Below are 20,427 nucleotides of genomic sequence, written 5' to 3' on the forward strand. Positions count from 1 at the left end.
TTTTTTTTTTTTTTTTTTTTTTTTTTTTTTTTTTTTTTTTTTTTTTTTTTTTTTGAGGTAGCTAAGGGGTGGTGGGTGGATGGATGGAGTGAGCTTTCACATCGTGCCTCGTTATGGGGACTGACCCATTAGAGGTGTTGACGTTGTCCTTCACCAAAGTCACCGACCCCTATTGTCTCCTTCGCATTTAATTTAATCTTTATCTCTCTCTCTCTCTTCCAATATGTTACCTTCGATGGTCACTCTCTCACACTTTCAAATAAAGGGGATGGTTTGAACCTCCGACCTAAAGAAAATATATGATGTCTTCACTCTAGGTCGATCGGTGGTTAACTCAGGTCTAGACATACATAAGATCTCGTTTTACTAGCTATTCCTTCTCATATTTAGCTTCTAAACTCGCTCCAAATTTGACCCGAAAAGCTTGAAGGCTCGTCTTTGTGGGCTATATATGTGTGTATTACACAACACTCATGTCAATCCTAATTTTAATGGGCCTTGTTGGGCTTATACAAAAACTCAAGCCAGCTAGCTTTCATTAATAACTTCAGGAAAAAAAAAAAAAATTATTACCGTTAATATATGAATGAAAATCAGTCTATTAACACTTCATAGATTATCTTCAAACTTTTTAACGTTGTTTTTAAAATTTTAAAAGTATTTTTTAAACCTGATAGTAACTATAAAAATATTAACGGTTTCATTTCAAAGTTAATGTTATATATATATATATTTGAACTAAGGTCGTTTTGATTTTTTTTTTTTAATTTAAGGGCATTTTTTAGTTTAAAGATATTTTTAAGATAAAATTAATTTAATAATATATATATTTTAATATTTAGGGTTTAAATGTCGAGACTTACCAAAATTGGTACTATAAAAATTGATTTTTTTTTAATTATTTATTTATATTTTTTGGTTGAAAATAAAGGAAAAGATCCCTAAAATTACACAAACAGCGAGGAATGGCAAAGAAAACCCTGCGTGTTACCTTTTTCATTTGACACTTCAATCTCTCGCTCATAACCAAAGGGTCGGCCAGTTTCAGTCGCAAAACAGGGCAAATCTTGGTTGATACTCAATTTCTTCAAAGAACCCACAGACCTTCAAGTCTTCTCTTCTCAGTGTACTGTTAGTAAGTCTTGATCACAGGGTTCTTCCATTTACAATTTTCCTGTTCTTCTTAATGCAGCTTAGGTAGAATCATTCCATAAGTTCCTCACTCGTTTCCCTCTGTTTTGTTTGATTTACATTACGCTTTACTTTTTTGTTGTTCTGTTTTGTTATAGGAAGCGCCGCCGAGGAGGGTTTTTCAATCATGGCTGATGAAAATCACACTGGAATTCGTGTCCCTGAAGATGGGGCCTCAGAACCCAGTAATGGGAATGAACCAGATTCTGTTGAACTTGCTTCCACATCGCAAAAGGATGAAGATGATTTGAAAGGTGAATTGTTTTTCCTTGTGAAAGATGATCGTGGATCAAGGTTTCTTATGCTTCTGAATAGTTATAATAGAAATTCTTGAAGGAAGATTAAAGTTTTCACATCCTTTGGTTGTGTATACTGATGGGGCTTTGATGGTAAAATAAAATATATGACGTTGTATCTGTTTTTCTTAAATAGATTTAGAATGATTGTTATTGTAGTTAATTAATTTAAGAGTGTAGAGTTTAGAGATCATTGATGTGAGATCCCACGTTGATTCCCACATCGATTGGGAGGAGAACGAAACATCCATTATAAAAGTTGAAACCTTTCTCTAGCAGACGTGTTTTACAAACTTTGAGGGGAAGCTCGAATGGGAAAGCTCAAATAGGACAATATCTGCTAGCGGTGGGTTTGAGCCATTACAAATGGTACCAGAGCCAGACATCAAGTTATGTGCCAACGAGGAGGCTGAGCTCTGAAGGGGGTGGACCCGAGGCGGTGTGCCAGCACTGACGCTGGGCTCCGAAGAGGGTGAATTGAGGGGTCCTACATTGATTGAAGAGAGGAATGAGTGCCAACGAGGACGCTGGGCCCCCAAAGGAGGTGGATTGTGAGATCCCATATCGGTTGGGGAGGAGAACGAAACATTCTTTATAAGTGTGTGGTAGACGGTGTGCAACAAGAACGCTGGGCCCCAAAGGGGGGTGAATCGAGGGCTCCCGCATTGATTGGAGGGAGGAATGAGTGCCAGCGAGGACGTTGGGCCCCGAAGGAGGGTGGATTGTGAGATTCCACATCGGTGGGGGAGGAGAACGAAACATCCTTTATAAAGGTGTGGAAACTTCTCCCTAGTAGACGCGTTTTAAAAACTTTGAGGGTTTACTGATGCTTGTAATTCTCATCGCAACGTAAACCTTAACTTTGTACCCTGTCAAATGATTATTAAATTTGATATAACTGGTGGTTGTATCTACTTCCAGTTTATTGATGGTCTACTGATGCTTGCAATTGGCTGATATTTATCCTTCATTTTGCAGAAGGAACAAAGAAAAAGAAGAAGAAAAATAAAAGCAAGTGAGAACTCTTTATTTTTAGTACGTTGTTTCTTGTTTGTGTATGCTTTCCCCTAGGTTGGGGTGTTGATGGATATTGCAAGGCTATCTTTAAGTTTGATATATATTATTTTTTTTACATGAATAGGAAAAAGAAAGAGACACCTCAACAGACGGATCCACCGTCTATTCCCGTCGTTGATCTTTTCCCGTCCGGGGATTTTCCAGAGGGTGAAATTCAACAGTACAAGGATGAGTGAGTAAAAGTCTTGATTTTAATGCTGCATTGTAATAGTTTTCTTGTCTAATATTATGGTTCAAAACATATGTTGTTTTGGATTGAATTGAGAAATCAAGAATAATATATTAAACACGGTATATGTAACAACACAAGCCCACCGCTAGCAGATATTGTCTTCTTTGGGCTTTCCCTCAAGGTTAATAAAACGCTTCTGCTAGAGAGATGTTTCCACGCCCTTATAAAGAATATTTCTTTCTCCTCCCCAACCGATGTGGGATCTCACAATCCACCCCTCTTCGGGGCCCAGCGTTCTCGCTGGCACTCGTTCCCTTCTCCAATCAATGTGAGACCATTAATCCACCCCCTATGGGGCCAGCATCCTTGTTGGTACACCACCTCATGTCCACCCCCTTCGGGGCTTAGCCTCCTCGCTGGCACATCGTCCGGTGTCTGACTTTGATACCATTTGTAACGCCTCAAGCCCACCGCTAGCAGATATTGTTTTCTTTGGACTTTTCCTTTCGAGTTTTCCCTCAAGGTTTTTAGAACACGTCTGCTAGGGAGAGGTTTACAGTATACACTTGTAACTTGTAAGTTGTCTTTCAAAGTAAGTGGAAAAACACAGTAAGGTACTGGAAAGGAGCTTTACATATGTACTTGTTGTTGTGTAATTTTTGCATTACGAGTCAAGTTTTAATATTGTGATTTGAGAACATAGTATCGTCCACATGGTTGGTCTTTTAAACTCACTTAATTAACCTGAGTACTATCACCCAATTTTATTTAGATAACGAAATCGAATGATGATTGAAAAAATAAGTAAAGCAATGATTAAAAATTAAGATAGAAACAGTCTCGAGAGAATATCTTACGGAGTTGATCTCGCCTATTAGGCCGATAAACTACTTAAATATCCAATATTGATCATGCAAATGTTCCATAAGTCTAGAAGTCTATATCATACATGGCTCTTTGTTCTCTGTTTAGTAACCTATGGAGGACTACATCTGAAGAGATGAGGGAGTTGGAGCGCCTTGAAAAGCCAATCTATAATTCTGTTCGCCGAGCAGCTGAAGTTCATCGTCAGGTAATGTAACTTGATTATATTCATGGTTATGTTGCCGTATCGTGTGGTTTAATGAGACTGCTGTTAGTATGAATTACCTAACGTTTTTTTTCTGCTCATTGCTATTAGGTAAGAAGATACATAAAAAGCATACTAAAGCCAGGGATGTTGATGACTGACCTGTGTGAGACATTAGAGAACACAGTTAGGAAGCTCATATCTGAGAATGGTTTGCAAGCAGGCATAGCATTTCCTACAGGATGCTCTTTGAACTGGTAAAATATTAAAGAAGTGGCTTCAAATATGTGTGTGTGTATAGTTCTTCAGTATTTGTTGATAGATTAGGCTTCTATTCTTTCAGGGTTGCTGCTCATTGGACTCCTAATACTGGAGATAAGACTGTTCTTAACTACGACGATGTAATGAAATTGGATTTTGGAACGCATATTGATGGTATATATATACTTTTTGTTTCAGTTTTTTTGTATTATATGGATCGTAAAAGCCTAAGCCCACCGCTAGCAGATATTGTCCGTTTGGCCCGTTGAGGGGAATCTTGAAAGGGAAAAACCAAACCCACCGCTGGCAGATATTGTCCACTTTGGCTCGTCGAGGGGAAGCTCGAAAGGGAAAGTCCAAAGAGGACAATATTTGCTAGTGGTAGGCTTAGGTTGTTACAAAAGACGCGTTTTAAAATCTTGAGGGGAAGTCCAGAAGAGAAAGCCCAAAAAGGACAATATCTGCTAGCGGTGGGCTTGGCTTGGGCTGTTACACTATCATATAATTGAAACTGGTTTATTGGTGAGTGCAGGATGCATAGTTGATTGTGCATTTACTGTTGCATTCAATCCTATGTTTGATCCTCTGCTTGAAGCCTCGCGTGAGGCAACTAACACTGGCATCAAGGTATTGTTAATTATCCTGTCTGCTGGCGGTCACTATAACATTTTGATTACTCTGCCTTGATGAAGTATATTATACTGTTTCATCTTATGAAATTACAAGTATCTGCGGTGGTTGAACAAATTGTGAGAAAATGCTATGAGTTGTAGTGTGAGATCCCACATCGGTTGGAGAGGAGAACGAAGCAATCTTTATAAGGGTGTGGAAACCTCTTCCTAGTAGATGCGTTTTTAAAACTTTGAGGGGAAGCCCAAAGAGGACAATATCTACTAGCAGTGGGCTTGGACTGTTATAAATGGTATCAAAGCCAGACATTGGGCGATGTACTGGCGAGGAGGTTAAGCCTCAATGAGGGGTGGAGACGAAGTGATGTGCCAGCAAGGACGCTAGGCCCCAAAGTGGGTGGATTGGAGGGTTCCACATCGATTGGAGAAGAGAACAAGTGCCAGCGAGGACCCTGGGCCCCGAAGGAGGTGAATTGTGAGATTCCACATCGGTTGGGAGGAGAATGAAACAATCTTTATAAGGGTGTGGAAACCTCTCCTTTGCAGACGCGTTTTAAAAATTTTGAGGAAAAGCCCGAAAGGGAAAACTCAAAGAGTACAATATCTGTTAGCTGTGGGTTTGAGTTTGGACGGTCACACATGTATATATCAAGTAAATAACAAAGAATATCAATCCATTTGTGAAAAGGTTCGATAGAATATGTTTATTCCATGTAATCAATAATTTGTTTGTTCTCTTAAATTTTGCACTACAAATCACTAGAATTTTATTTATATATATTCCGAATGAATTTGATTGTTTCTTGAACCTCTACAATTAACTATCTTTTATTTCTTTAGGAGTCTGGAATCGATGTACGACTTTGTGACGTTGGTGCTGCAATCCAGGAGGTCATGGAGTCGTATGAGGTTGAAATTAACGGAAAGGTGTTTCAAGGTACGAGTATTTCATTTGTCATCAAAGTAGAAGTCATTCGTTATCTTTTGAAAACTAGGCTATACTCAGAGTTCTCATGTGAGATCTCACATCGGTTGGAGAGGGGAATGAAACATTTCATATAAAGGTATGGAAACCTCTCCCTACCCGATGCGTTTTAAAACCTTGAAGGGAAGCCTAGAAGGGAAAGCCCAAAGAGGACAATATCAGCTAGCGGTGGGCTTGAGTTGTTACAAATGGTATTAGAGCTTGACACTGGATTTTGTGCTAGCAAGGACGCTAGGCCTCCAAGAGGGGTGGACTATGAGATCTCACGTCGGTTGGAGAGTGGAACAAAGCATTCCTTATAAGGGTGTGGAAACCTCTCTCTACCATATGCGTTTTAAAACCTTGAGGGAAATCCAGAAGAGAAAGCCCAAAGAGGACAATATCTATTAGCGGTAGGCTTGAGCTATTACATCTTAACTCACCTATTCTTTATTATATTGACGCAAACAATGTTGTTACCCTCCCTGAAGATCCTATTTCATGAAAATTAGATTTTAATGAACGATATTTTTCTGTTTTCAGTTAAAAGCATTCGAAATTTGAATGGACATAGCATTGGTCGTTACCAGATCCATGCTGGTAAATCTGTTCCCATTGTGAAAGGAGGGGAGCAAACCAAAATGGAAGAGGGTGAATTCTTCGCTATCGAAACGTTTGGATCGACGGGTAAGAAAGTACGCAGCTCGGAAGTTATTGCTATTTATTACGGGTTGCCCCTGTTGATAGGGCAGTTCATCTGTGTTTTATCCAGGGAAAGGCTATGTTCGAGAAGATCTTGAATGTAGCCATTACATGAAGAACTTTGACGTTGGCCATATACCTCTGAGGTTGCCAAGAGCTAAGCAATTATTGGCCACCATTAATAAGAACTTCTCAACATTGGCATTCTGCAAACGATATCTCGATCGCCTGGGCGAGACGAAATATCTAATGGGATTGAAGAATTTATGTGATTCCGGGATCGTTCAGGTGCTCCTCTTATACCTATTGTCTCGATATCTTCGATATATTATTAAGAGATGAATTCATATGACTTAGCTCGGAGTTTCTCTGGTTTCCCTTCTGTTAGTGCACCATGTTATATTTAGCACGTTAGTTCGTTGTGACTTCGATATCGATTTTGATTGCTGCTGGTGTGTTTGGGAGTGCTTTTAGCAAGAACCGTGTTTATATATATGTACATCCGTAGCAACGTGTCAGTCGATAATTCGGTTCTTTTCTCAGGCCTATCCTCCGTTGTGCGACTCGAAGGGCAGCTATGTTTCTCAGTTTGAGCATACCATTTTACTAAGGCCAACCTGCAAAGAAGTGATTTCCAGAGGTGATGACTATTGATATACTACTGTGGTGTGGCAGTTCCAAAGCCTTTCTCATTGAGACATGGTTACTTATGAGCATTGGTTTAAGTTACATCTTTTTGTATGATATTTGGTTAGTTCAAGAAGATCAAATACAACAAATTGTTATATTTTTATATAGTTCTTATGTTCTTTTGATACTTTAAATTACTCGAGCAACTCTAAAATCAGTAAAAAGATAAAAAATTTGAGTTTTTGTTCTTGATCAGTCTTAACCATTAAATTAAGTTCAAGTTAACGTCGATGATTCGTTTGAGATTGTTATAGCTTTTAACGTGTCAAGACGATGCATATACGGAACCAATGGATAAAATGGCTTCAAAAATGAAAGAAAATTTTGTGGTAATATCATGTTTGTTCTGAATTAAATGATGGATAAAACACATAAAAATAGAAAAAATTTATTTAGTGATTATATGTCCAAATATTAATAAATTTTCGTAACCAACGCAAAGCTCTGAACTGGTTTGTATTGTAAAGTTTTGATCTTTAGCTGAGATCCCAAAACTCGCTTGTGTACTGTGATCGTATATACTCTTCTCATTGGCGCCTCTTCTTCCAAATCACATATCAAAAGGGTTATTTTCTGACCAATCAGGCCGCCGTCTGAGTTCGATTGCCGATCATGGGGTTGGGATCCCTCGCTTCCCGAGTTGTCAGGCCGTCTTCCAGGCTCCTCAGCTCCCAAAACCCTAGAAATCTCGTTAATGTCCGACCCATTGTCTCCACCACTGAGCTTCACAACGCTGATGCCGCCTCCGCCGCCCAGGCCCAGGTCGATCCTGCCCCGCCTCCTCCTCCTCGGACCCCCGTTGGTGGCGCCCGCGTCCATTTTTCATCTCCGGAGGACGCCATCGAGGTCTTCGTTGATGGGTACCCTGTCAAAATCCCTAAGGGTATGACGGTTCTTCAGGCCTGTGAGATTGCTGGGGTCGACATTCCTAGATTTTGTTATCATAGTCGGCTCTCGATCGCTGGAAACTGCCGTATGTGCCTTGTTGAGGTCGAGAAATCCCCGAAGCCCGTTGCTTCTTGCGCTATGCCTGCTCTTCCCGGTAATTTTTCTTCTCCTAAACCGGTTTGGATAGCTATTTGTGGATGTTTTTGGATCTCTACGATAGGATATGGATTAATTGGCTCTTGATTTTGGTTTTCTTAGATTTGCACTAGGTAAATTGGTAAGGGATTGATTTGCCTGTGGCTATGGTTTTCTTACATGTTTTATTGTATAGATGATTCAGTGCTTCTGTGCAGGATACCCTGTTTCATCCATTGAAGCCAAATTTAGTTTTTAAATCATTATATGGTTTATTGAGTATAATCTTGAGTGATGAATGAGAAAGCAATTTATCTGAATATATCTGCTTCCTAGGAATGAAAATTAAGACTGATACGCCACTGGCGAAAAAGGCTCGAGAAGGCGTGATGGAATTCTTGTTGATGAATCATCCATTGGATTGTCCAATTTGTGATCAGGGTGGAGAATGTGATCTTCAGGATCAGTCTATGGCATTTGGGTCTGATCGTGGTCGGTTTACTGATGTGAAGAGATCAGTGGTCGACAAGAATCTCGGCCCGCTTGTGAAAACTGTAATGACACGATGCATTCAGTGTACCAGGTGAGATTTTGTAGTTTTGTAGTCTTTGGAGGGAAATTGTTTGATTTAAAGGAAACCGTTCTATAGTCCTAACTTACGAAGTTTCTATGGCTTTTAAAATTCGAACACCGACGTTGGAATTATGAACTTGTTAGTGAGATCAAGGACTGGATCAGTAACGCTCGATCTAATATGAACCTCGTACCTTGATTTTGCTAAACGTTTTTGTAGGCATGTATGATACGGACTACTATTTCGGTTAAGATTGTAATGATGCGTTTTTCTAATGGAAGATTTAAAGTAGCTATTGGTTTTCATTGTTTGTTGGAGGCCTTATTCATTAATGTTTATCAAATGCTGCTCTAGTCATTCGGCTTTTTTCTGTAATTGTCTAACCGTTATATCTTTACGAAAATACCTAATCCGAAGGATATCCATTATCCTGCAGGTGTGTAAGATTTGCTACAGAGGTTGCTGGGGTTCAGGATCTTGGCATGTTAGGTCGTGGTAGCGGTGAAGAAATTGGGACTTATGTTGAAAAGCTAATGACTAGTGAGCTATCAGGGAATGTCATTGATATTTGTCCTGTGGGCGCATTGACTTCAAAACCTTTTGCTTTTAAAGCCCGGAATTGGGAATTGAAGGGTACCGAGAGCATCGATGTTACTGATGCAGTTGGATCCAACATTCGTATCGATAGTCGAGGTCCTGAGGTTATGCGTATTGTGCCTCGATTAAATGAGGTTCGTTTTGAGATCTCTCGTGTCTACTTAGCTATTTTAAAGAATTGCTCCTGAAATGATGTGTACATCTGTTATGTTGGATTTCAATATTCGTTAGAAAGTTGAACCACATTCATAGCATGTTTTAAATGATTACTCCCAATAAGCTACCGAGCGTACGAATTTTGACAATTTTTCAACGTACAATCTTCGTCGAAGCTTTGACCTATAAAACTCGGTAGATTCATCATTCGTATTGAAGGAACAAGGGGCAGCTTGACTTGATCACCTTTACCATTTCCAGGATATTAACGAAGAATGGATATCAGACAAGACTCGCTTTTGTTACGATGGTCTCAAGAGACAGAGATTGAATGACCCAATGATCCGTGGTGCTGATGGACGTTTTAAGGCTGTCAGCTGGCGCGATGCCCTTGCTGTGGTTGGTGAAGCTGCCCATCAGGTTAAACCCGAGGAAATCGTCGGAATTGCTGGTAAACTGTCTGATGCAGAGTCCATGATTGCTTTGAAAGATCTCTTAAATAGGTTGGGATCCAATAATGTATGGTGTGAAGGAAACGGACCACAACCGAACGCAGACCTGCGATCCGGGTATATCATGAATAGCGGTATTGCTGGTCTAGAGAAGGCAGATGTCTTTCTTTTGATTGGCACTCAGGTACTTCTATTTCATTCTCTCTTCTTTCAGTGTCCATGGGAATCACATTAATCTTCTTCTGATCTCCTTAGCTTACTCTTAATATATTTCTGATCATTTCAATGAATTTCGTTCGTCGGTTTTCATTCTCACTGACTTATGATGCACTTAGATTTCGTATAAACGCTTGTGGATTATAGTCCGATGAGATCGTGTTGGATTTGTGTTCTTATATGTTCTATTATCATTTTTTGCCCCTTACTACTTCAAACTAAACTCTGCCAGCCAAGGGTTGAAGCTGCTATGGTGAATGCAAGAATCCGAAAGGCAGTAAGAGCAACTCACGCTAAAGTCGGTTATGTTGGCCCGCCGACAGATTTCAACTATGATCATCAGCACCTCGGGACTGGACCTCAGGCGCTTGTTGACATAGTCGAGGGTCGCCATCCCTTCTGCTCGATCCTGAAAAATGCCAAAAATCCAGCTATCATTGTTGGTGCTGGACTTTTCGAAAGAAAGGACAAAGATGCAATCTTTTCTGTAGTTGAAAACATTGCCAAACAAAATAATGTGGTCAAACCTGATTGGAATGGTTACAATGTATTGCTTTTGAATGCTTCCCAAGCTGCAGCTCTCGACCTCGGACTTGTGCCAGAATCAATAAACAGCGTCGAGTCTGCTAAGTTTTTGTATTTGATGGGAGCCGATGATGTAGATTTTAAGAAGGTCCGAAAGGATGCTTTTGTGGTTTACCAAGGACACCACGGCGACAAGGGCGTCTATCGAGCTAACGTAATTCTCCCTGCAGCAGCTTTCAGCGAAAAGGAAGGAACCTACGAAAACACCGAAGGTTGCACCCAACAAACATTGCCTGCAGTGCCAACAGTTGGCGATGCACGAGAAGATTGGAAGATCATTCGTGCTCTCTCCGAGGTTGCTGGTCTGCGATTGCCATACGATTCCCTCGGAGCGATAAGGTCCCGGATAAAGACCGTGGCCCCAAACCTCTTGCAGGTAGACGAAAGAGAGGCAGCTACATTTTCTGCTTCGATTAAGCCCGAAAGCACCGAGAAGATGGAAATGGTTGATTTTGGCAGCACCATAGAAAACTTCTACATGACTGATGCCATTACAAGGGCATCAAAGATCATGGCACAATGCAGTTCATTGCTGGCTAAAAAGTGAGATTTTCTTCATTATTTTTCTTAATTATTTGCTTTATAAATATCATAGTTGTCTGCAAGGGGCTTCTCTTGTTAGACCAGACATCTGGAACGCCTTCAAGTAAGCTTCTAATAAAAGTGTCCACCCTTTATTTGTTTCACTGTAACACGTTTTGCAACGGGAAACCTTTTCTTTGAAACCATGGCGTTTGAAGTTTGGTTCTTCAACATTTCTCTTATTAAAGATACCTTTCTTCATCTCTATATATTTCCATATTCTTAACTCTCGAAAAACAGCCTGATACTTCGATTTAGTCTCTCTTGTTTGGGGAGCCTATTTCGAGTCGGGGATTGTAAGATCAAGCACGGATCAAAAAGCTTGAATTGAAGTTCTATGACTCAGACAGAAGTTAATAAGACTCAGACAGAAGTGAAAGATGAAAGCACTGTATCGGGAAACCAAACCTTTGATAGTTCAGTCTTTCTATTAGGGGTTGTGTAAGAGCTCTACGTCATCTATGGAATAGCGCCCAAACTCAAAGGAACTAGGAGAAGTCATGTTCCTTGCATGATATTTAAATGGTAAGAATACGGGATTTTGTTGCGTTCGGACAGGACACTATATGAGATCCCCATACTTGTTGAAGAGAGGAACAAAACTTTTTATTATAAGGGTGTGAATACTTCTCCCTAGCAGTTGCGTTTTAAAATTGTGAGGCCAACGACGATATGTAATGGGCTAAAACGGACAATATTTGTTAGTGGTGAGCTTAGAAACGGTTACAAATGGCATTGGAACCTAACACATGATAGTCTGGTAGCAAGGATGCTGGATCCCAAAGGAATAGAATTTCTTATAAGGGTTTTGAAAGCTTAGTAGATTAAAGATATCCAAATTTTTACCCATTATATGAATTTAAGTGGTATTAATTTCCACCCATTAAACTAACCTTTTGCATTAATTACACATCAATTATGTAAATCACTCATTTAAAAGATAAGAATAAAATCTCAATTTTTTTAGGGAAAAAAATGGCTCATAAATAAATTAATTACTTCAATTAATTTTAAAAAACGCTCATTGAAGCGATAAGAGATAATTAATAATAATTATTATTAATGAAAAAGTGGGACAAAAATAAAAGGGAAATGACCCCTCTATTAATTTAACGTCACGTATATGTCTCATGGTATCTCAAATAACATAACGTTACACTATACACATCAAACAGTCACAACTACGACACGTGTAGAAGGCATAGAACACATGTTCATACTTTGTACAATTCATCCAACCAACCAATCCAAATAGTAAAACCACTTAGTTGATTGGTCGGAGCAGTCACTAAATTTTCTAAGCCAATATTCGTTTGATCATACTCATTAAGATTTAGTTCCAAGACGGACACCCCACCTCATAGAGGTTAAATCTACTAACATATTATTGTTAAACAAATATTTCACACCGTTTATCACTATGAACTTAATTCAAATAATTTAATACTATACTTCTAAAACTAAAAAATTACATATTTAAATTCGGTTAGTCAAACTAAAAACAAATCATTTTATTCTCGCTCCTATCTTCAAATTTCTACCACACATTTGTTTAAACTATAACTGGTTCTCGATTTGTATGCTACCTTGAAATAGGATTTTTAAATTCTCTACCGTACATTCAATTATACTCTCTCTCTCCTCCATTTTTACCCTCTCTATATAACCCTGACACCACCTTCCGTTCAAAAACACGTTGGGTGTGACACCCGATTGAAATATATCGATACAACAACAAAAAGAAAAGATATTGTTTAAGGTTTCTTCGTTTTTGTTAGTCTTTTATTTGTTTCGGTGTATTTCGATCGAGTCTCTCAACGTCAACGTCATAACCATCGCAGAGTCATAATCATGGCTCTCTCCCTCCTCTTTGTGGCCCTATTCTCTCTCTTATTCTCCCCATCAAACTCCCTCTCTCTCTCCTTCCCTCTCACCTCCCGTTCTCTCTCCGAAGAACCCTCAATTTCTCCATTATACCCTTCCCTCTTCTCCAAAGCCGCATCCAAACCCCCCGCCAAGCTCCCTTTCAAATACTCCAATGCCCTGGTCGTCTCCCTTCCGATGGGAACGCCGCCGCAGCTGATGGACATGGTCCTAGACACCGGCAGCCAACTCTCTTGGATTCAATGCCACGGCACAGTTAACGGAAAATCAGTTAAGCCCAGATTCAAGTGGTTTAACCCTTCTCTCTCCTCCACTTTCTCTTTCCTCCCCTGTAACAGCTCTCTCTGCAAACCCCGAATTCCCGATTTTACCCTTCCCACTTCCTGTGACCCACGTCGCCACTGCCACTACTCCTACTTCTACGCCGATGGGACCTTGGCCGAGGGTAATCTCGTCACTGAAAAATTCTCCTTCACCGCCTCTCCCATCGCTATCGGCTGCGTTAAGCCCTCCGCCGAAAACAGGGGTATTTTGGGAATGAACACCGGACACCTCTCCTTCATCTCTCAGGCCAAAATATCCAAGTTTTCCTATTGTGTCCCGGGTCGAAGCAGGTCGGATCTAACCGGGTTGTTCTACCTTGGAGACAACCCGAATTCGGGTAAATTCAAATATGTCAACATGTTGACTTTTCCCGAAAGTCAAAACTCCCCGAATCTTGACAAACTGGCCTACACCCTCCCAATGAAGGGCATAAGAATCGGCGCAGTCCAACTCAAAATCTCTCCGGCCGTTTTTAAACCGGACCCAACTGGGTCTGGTCAGACAATGATTGACTCCGGCTCGGAGTTGACTTACTTGGTAGATGAAGCTTACAACAATGTTAGAGCAGAGATCGTGAGATTAGTGGGGCCCATGATGAAGAAAGGATATGAATACGCCTCCGTCGCCGATATGTGTTTCGACGGTGCAATGGCGGCGGCGGCAGGGCGGAGGATTGGTGAGATGTGGTTTCAGTTTGAGAATGGAGTGGAGATATTGGTCGGGAAAGGGGAAGGGTTATTGACGGTAGTGGAAAAAGGGGTGAAGTGTGTGGGGATCGGACGGTCAGGTAGGCTCGGGACTGAGAGTAATATGATCGGAAATGTTCATCAGCAGAATATGTGGGTGGAGTACGATTTGGCCAATAAGAGAGTTGGGTTTGGTGGAGCTGTGTGTAGTGGATTGAAGGCATGATGATGGACGGTGAAGATTCATACAATCATATATTTCATTGCGATGGTGTGTATATAATTATGTTAAGTATATGAGTATTAATAAGAATAATTAATTTCTCTCCTAATTCGTTACTAAGTGTATGGTTATTTATAACGTGCAGAAAAAATTCATTTAAAACACTTCATAAATGATATCATGAACTTAAACGTTTGTAAAATCTATTTCAATGAACTTAAAACACGTGCACATGGTGGACCCTAACGTAGATTCACTTATGCGTATATAGACCATTAGGCGGGCTCGTATATGTACCCCCTAGACCTATCTTTCTTCAACGAGCATACAATCACGCTTAAGGAAAATTTGTAGAAGGAAAGGAGCGTGCATAATAACATGACATACATATTATCGTAATATATGCATCCATACTTATCAAAATGGAAAAGTATCTTGATGCACGTGACACACAAAATACGTGAGGTTCATGAAACTTTAAATCATGACATAAGTATGATGCGGGTCTTACCTTCGTTCTTTCATCAATATAACTTTCATGAATAGCTGTGACACTTGAGTAAATAGGGGTACATAAATGAACCGAGACTACATCTCTCCAACAAGATGCACTTTCTTTTTCCGCTGCTTACTTATAAGAACTTCATAAGTGTACGGTACTCCAACAAATTCTACTGGATGATACTATAACATACATGGCTTAACAATATTTCTCAATTTTCAAGAAAACATACTAACTATATTGTGCATGATGTCACAATCGCACTCGTGTATGATGTCACCATTGCACTTGATGTCCAAATTTCTCACAACTGACTAGATTATCTTACTTCTACGTTTAACACCTCACTTTGCAAAAGATTTAGAATATGTGAATGAAGAAATATATTTGAAAATGATTTGAAAAATTGAAGAAAACATGTAAAATTAGGAGTTTGGAACAAACATGCAACTAGGGACAACACGACTGGATAACCAAGATTGAGACATCTGCAGAACGTATAGAGGAATCATGCATCATACAACATTAAAGTAATCACAAGATACATAACATAACACGTATGTCTAATGGTATCCCACATAACATAACACCACACACGTCAAATAGTCACAAATACGACACGTGTAAGGAGCATAGAATGTTATTCATACTTCATACCGTTCATCCAACCAATCCAATAATTAAACCACTAACTTGGTTAGCCTAAGCAGTCACTAAAATTTCTAAGTTGATATTAGTTTGATCCTACTCATTGAGGTTTAGTTTCGAAACTGGCTCACAACGTTATCAAAGTTTGATCCTTCTCATCGAGATTAAATCTACTATCATATTATTATTAAACAAGGATTTCACTTTGTTGATAACCGTTTACTTAATTGAATTCATTGAATCTAACACATGTACGGTCAAACTAAAAACAAATAATTTTATTCTCGGTTGGGATCTTCAAACTTCTACCACACATTGTTAAAACTACAACGTTCTTGATTTATACTACCTTGTATTAGGATTTTCAGTTCTCCACCGTACGTTTAATTATGCTCTCTCTCTATATAATCCGAACACCACCTCCTTTCAAAAACACGTTGGATATGATGCACGATCGAAATATATCGAGACAGTAACTCAAGAAACTCTCCTATCAAATTGTTCTTTTTTGTTTCGGTGTATTTCGATCGTGCGTCGTATCCAACGTCGAAACTCTTACGAACCCATAATCATGCCTCTCTTTCTCCACTTTCTCTCCCTATTCTCTCTCTTCTTCTCCCCATCAAACTCCCTCTCTCTCACCTCCCATTCTCTCTCCCAAAAGCCCTCCCTTTCCTCATCCTCTGCCTCCGCCAAGCTCCCCTTCAAATACTCCAATGCCCTTGTCGTCTCTCTTCCGATCGGAACGCCGCCGCAGCCGATGGACATGGTCCTAGACACCGGCAGCCAACTGTCCTGGACTCAATGTCGCGGCGAGGTAAATGGAAAATTAGTGAAGCCAGGAATTACCATGTTTGACCCTTCTCGCTCCTCCTCTTTCTCTCTCCTTCCTTGTAACACCTCTCTCTGCATACCTCAAATTCCCGATTTTACCCTTCCCACTTCTTGTGACCAACGTCGCCTCTGCCACTACTCCTACTTCTACGCCGATGGGACCTTGGCCGAGGGTAATCTCGTCACTGAAAAATTCACCTTCTCTAATTCCTTAATTACCCCTTCCATCGTTCTCGGCTGCGCTAAGGCTTCCACCGAAAACAGGGGTATTTTGGGAATGAATACTGGACGCCTTTCTTTCATCTCCCAGGCTAAAATATCCAAGTTTTCATATTGCATCCCGGGTCGAAGTGGGTCGGATCCAACCGGGTTGTTCTACCTTGGAGACAACCCGAATTCAGGTAAATTCAAATACGTCAACATGTTGACTTTTCCCCAAAGTCAACGCTCCCCGAATCTTGACAAACTGGCCTACACCCTCCCAATGAAGGGAATAAGAATAGCCAAAAACCAACTCAACATCTCGCCAGCCGTTTTTAAACCGGACCCATCTGGGTCCGGTCAGACCATGATCGACTCCGGTTCGGATTTGACGTATTTGGTGGATGAAGCTTACAACAAGGTTAGAGCAGAGATAGTGAAATTAGTGGGGCCCATGATGAAGAAAGGATATGAATACGCCTCCGTCGCCGACATGTGTTTCGACGGCGCAGTGGCGGCTGCGGCCGGGCAGGGGATTGGCGACATGTGGTTCGAGTTTGAGAATGGGGTGGAGATATTGGTCGGGAAAGGGGAAGGGTTATTGACCGAAGTCGAAAAAGGGGTGAGGTGCGTGGGAATCGGACGGTCAGATAGGCTTGGGACTGGGAGTAATATAATCGGGAACGTTCATCAGCAGAATATGTGGGTGGAGTATGATTTGACCAATAAGAGAGTTGGATTCGGTGGAGCTGAGTGTAGTGGATTGAAGGCATGACGATGGACGGAGAGTTTCATATAATCATAACAATAATTTTATGTATGTATTTATATTTTCAAATTTTGTTAAAATAAAACAAAATTTGTTGTAATATGGGACAATAAATACTTATTATTATTCATCTCGTTTTGTGATTTCTTCTCGAAGAATTTGAGTCTGATGACTTACTAGAAAATAAATATTAATTAATTAGTTCCTTTTTCTAAAGTATATGAGTATTAAAACACTTCTCCGGTCTATAATGTGTTAACAAATTCATTTAAAACATTTCATGAACGATATCACGAACTTAAACGTTCGTAAAATCCATTTCAATTAACGAAAATTCTCTGATGTAACCTAAGGGCTTCCATATAAACATAAGTACCGCTATCCTAGATTCGATTCCATGGTTTTCGTAGCGACACCGTCATCCTTACAGGGGTGTCTTACCTTTACTTGAAAAACTAACACGTGGCTTGAGTATTTAAAAATATTCATAATTAACCCTATTATTAAGGTCAGAAAATGTAACTACATTCAATCATGTTCAGACGTATCATTTCATTATCATCATGACGTTGGTCTCACTTTCCAGTTCAAACTGAGTGGATGTATACTACTTCTCTACACACGGTATACACTCGTGCACATGGACCCCCAGGTAGACTCGTATATGTACCCCTGGACTACGTTTTTTACTAGTGCACACTTGCACGACTGAAAAAGTCACAGATGGTGTGCACAATGTTGTACTACATGCATTTGTACTCATTATAAGGGCAATTATCCCAATGCACATGGTACACAAAATGCATGAGGCCTCCACAGCTTTAAACCATGAAATATACGTATGATGTGGGTCGTACCTTCATTCTTTCATAAACATAAGTTTCATGAATAACATACATGACTAAACAATATTTCATAAACGTGTAGAGCATATGCTAATATTAGTGTGCATGACATAACATATAATATAAAGACATCATGCATGTCACAAGATACATAACAGAACATATACATCGCATGGTATCACACATAACAAAAAACAACTTTCGTCAACAACATAACATAACATCATACACGACAAACAATCTCAAAGCATGACACCGTTGGGGTCACAGAGCACACATCGTTCATATTTCATACAATTCATCCAATCAATTCAATAGTAAACTCACTTGATCGGTTGACCTAAGCCGTCACTAAATTTCTCGAGGTTTAGTTTCCAAACAGACTCCCAAACTCATATAGGTTAAATCTACAATCACATTATTAGTAAAAAAAGCTTTCACTCACACGGTAATTTAATTCAATTCATTCAATATAGTAATTCTAAATTAAAAAAATTACATATTCAAATCCTATTTAAAGGCAAACTAAAAATAAATCATTTTATTCTCAGCTCCCTCGTCCTAAAATTTCTACCAACTAAACTAAACTAAACTTGGTCGCTTATTTGTATACTATCTTAAAATAGGGTTTTTGAATTCTATACCGTACATTTATTTCATGCTCTCTCTTTTATTTTTACTCTCTATATAATTACAATAGCAGTTCATTCCAAAAACACTTTGGATATAATCCACTGTCAAAATTCCAAAAACACATTGGATATAATCCATTGTCAAAATATATCGAGACAACAACAGAGTGAATAGTTTAAGTTCTAAGCTGTGCTGTTATTTTATTTGTTTCGGTGTATTTCGATTGTGCCGTATCCAAGTCAAAACCATCGGAAACCCATAATCATGCCTCTCTCTCTCCTCTTTGTGGCCCTATTCTCTCTCTTATTCTCCCAATCAAACTCCCTCTCTCTCTCCTTCCCTCTCACCTCCCTTTCTCTCTCCCAAGAACCCTCCTTTTCCCTCTCCTCCGAAACCTCACTCCAGGACTCGGCGAAGCTACCCTTCAAATACTCGAACGCCCTGGTGGTGTCTTTCCCCATTGGGTCGCCGCCGCAGCCGATGGACATGGTGCTAGACACCGGCAGCCAACTCTCTTGGGTTCAATGCCACGGCAAAGCAAGGACAGAATCAGTAATTAATCGGTTTGACCCTTATCTCTCCTCCACTTTCTCTAACCTCCCCTGCAACAACTCTCTCTGCAAACCCCGAATTCCCGATTTTACCCTTCCTACTTCTTGTGACCGACATCGCCGCTGCCACTACTCCTACTTCTACGCCGATGGGACCTTGGCTGAGGGTAATCTAGTCACTGAAAAAATCACATTCTCTAATTCCTTAACTACCCTCTCCCTCATTCTCGGCTGCGCTACGGCCTCCACAGAAAACAGGGGTATGTTGGGAATGAATAAGGGACGCCTCTCCTTCATCTCCCAGGCTAGAATATCCAAGTTTTCCTATTGTGTACCGGATCGAATCGGGTCGGATCCAACCGGGTTGTTCTACCTCGGAGACAACCCGAATTCGGGTAAATTCAAATACGTCAAAATGTTGACTTTCCCCAAAAGTCGACGCTCCCCGAATCTTGACAAGTTGGCCTACACCATCCCAATGAAGGGGATTAGAATTGGCAAAAACCACCTCAACATCTCGCAGGCCGTTTTCAAACCGGACCCATTTGGCGCCGGTCAGACCATGATCGACTCCGGCTCCGATTTGACGTATTTGGTAGATGAAGCTTACAGCAAGGTTAGAGCAGAGATAGTGAGATTAGTGGGGCCCATGATGAAGAAAGCGTATGAATACGCCGCCGTCGACATGTGTTTCGACGGCGCAGAGGCAGCGGTGGTAGGTCGGAGAATTGGCGACATGTGGTTCAAGTTTGAGAATGGGGTGGAGATATTGGTCGGGAAAGGAGAAGGGTTATTGACGGAAGTGGAAAAAGGGGTGATGTGCGTGGGGATCGGACGGTCAGATAGACTTGTGACTGAGAGTAATATAATCGGGATCATTCATCAAAAGAATATGTGGGTGGAGTACGATCTGGCCAATAAGAGAGTTGGATTCGGTGAAGCTGAGTGTAGTAGATTGAAGGCCTGGTGATGGACGATGGAAATCATATAATAATTCGTATCTATTTATATTTGAAAATAGAAAAAAAAACAAAAAATATTTGAAAATAGAAAAAAAAAAAAAAAAAAAAACACTTTAACCTCTTCAAAAC

General features: G+C 40.2%; 4 protein-coding genes across 5 annotated transcripts; all 4 read left to right on the top strand.

The window, feature by feature from the left end:
• Positions 1 to 947: 947 nt before the first annotated feature.
• Positions 948 to 7,229, top strand: LOC111452121 (methionine aminopeptidase 2B). Of its 2 annotated transcripts, XM_023092668.1 has the most exons (12): positions 948 to 1,135; positions 1,290 to 1,445; positions 2,466 to 2,502; positions 2,629 to 2,736; positions 3,709 to 3,808; positions 3,917 to 4,062; positions 4,149 to 4,240; positions 4,599 to 4,693; positions 5,536 to 5,632; positions 6,203 to 6,346; positions 6,432 to 6,649; positions 6,905 to 7,229. In XM_023092668.1, exons 2-12 carry the CDS (start codon positions 1,319 to 1,321, stop codon positions 7,013 to 7,015), a joined length of 1,275 nt encoding a protein of 424 aa, XP_022948436.1. In that variant the 5' UTR covers positions 948 to 1,135; positions 1,290 to 1,318; the 3' UTR covers positions 7,016 to 7,229. The 2 variants fall into 2 exon arrangements, with proteins under 2 accessions (XP_022948436.1, XP_022948437.1); XM_023092669.1 differs by lacking the exons at positions 948 to 1,135; positions 1,290 to 1,445 and having other exon boundaries at positions 2,480 to 2,517; positions 6,905 to 7,174.
• A 256-nt stretch (positions 7,230 to 7,485) lies between these two features.
• LOC111452119 (NADH dehydrogenase [ubiquinone] iron-sulfur protein 1, mitochondrial-like) lies at positions 7,486 to 11,379 on the top strand. Its single transcript, XM_023092666.1, has 5 exons — positions 7,486 to 8,093; positions 8,411 to 8,657; positions 9,085 to 9,379; positions 9,663 to 10,037; positions 10,302 to 11,379. Exons 1-5 carry the CDS (start codon positions 7,664 to 7,666, stop codon positions 11,199 to 11,201), a joined length of 2,247 nt encoding a protein of 748 aa, XP_022948434.1. The 5' UTR covers positions 7,486 to 7,663; the 3' UTR covers positions 11,202 to 11,379.
• A 1,918-nt stretch (positions 11,380 to 13,297) lies between these two features.
• LOC111452506 (aspartic proteinase PCS1-like) lies at positions 13,298 to 14,356 on the top strand. The gene has a single exon (XM_023093275.1). The coding sequence runs from the start codon at positions 13,298 to 13,300 to the stop codon at positions 14,354 to 14,356; it is 1,059 nt and encodes a 352-aa protein (XP_022949043.1).
• Positions 14,357 to 16,074: 1,718 nt separating this feature from the next.
• On the top strand, positions 16,075 to 20,271 carry LOC111452122 (aspartic proteinase PCS1-like). Its single transcript, XM_023092670.1, has 2 exons — positions 16,075 to 17,087; positions 20,125 to 20,271. The coding sequence occupies exons 1-2, from the start codon at positions 16,075 to 16,077 to the stop codon at positions 20,180 to 20,182; spliced, it is 1,071 nt and encodes a 356-aa protein (XP_022948438.1). The 3' UTR covers positions 20,183 to 20,271.
• The last annotated feature ends 156 nt before the right edge of the window (positions 20,272 to 20,427 follow it).

The sequence above is a fragment of the Cucurbita moschata genome, unplaced genomic scaffold (genome assembly GCF_002738365.1).
Source record: "Cucurbita moschata cultivar Rifu unplaced genomic scaffold, Cmos_1.0 Cmo_Scf00014, whole genome shotgun sequence".
Taxonomy (NCBI): domain Eukaryota; kingdom Viridiplantae; phylum Streptophyta; class Magnoliopsida; order Cucurbitales; family Cucurbitaceae; genus Cucurbita; species Cucurbita moschata.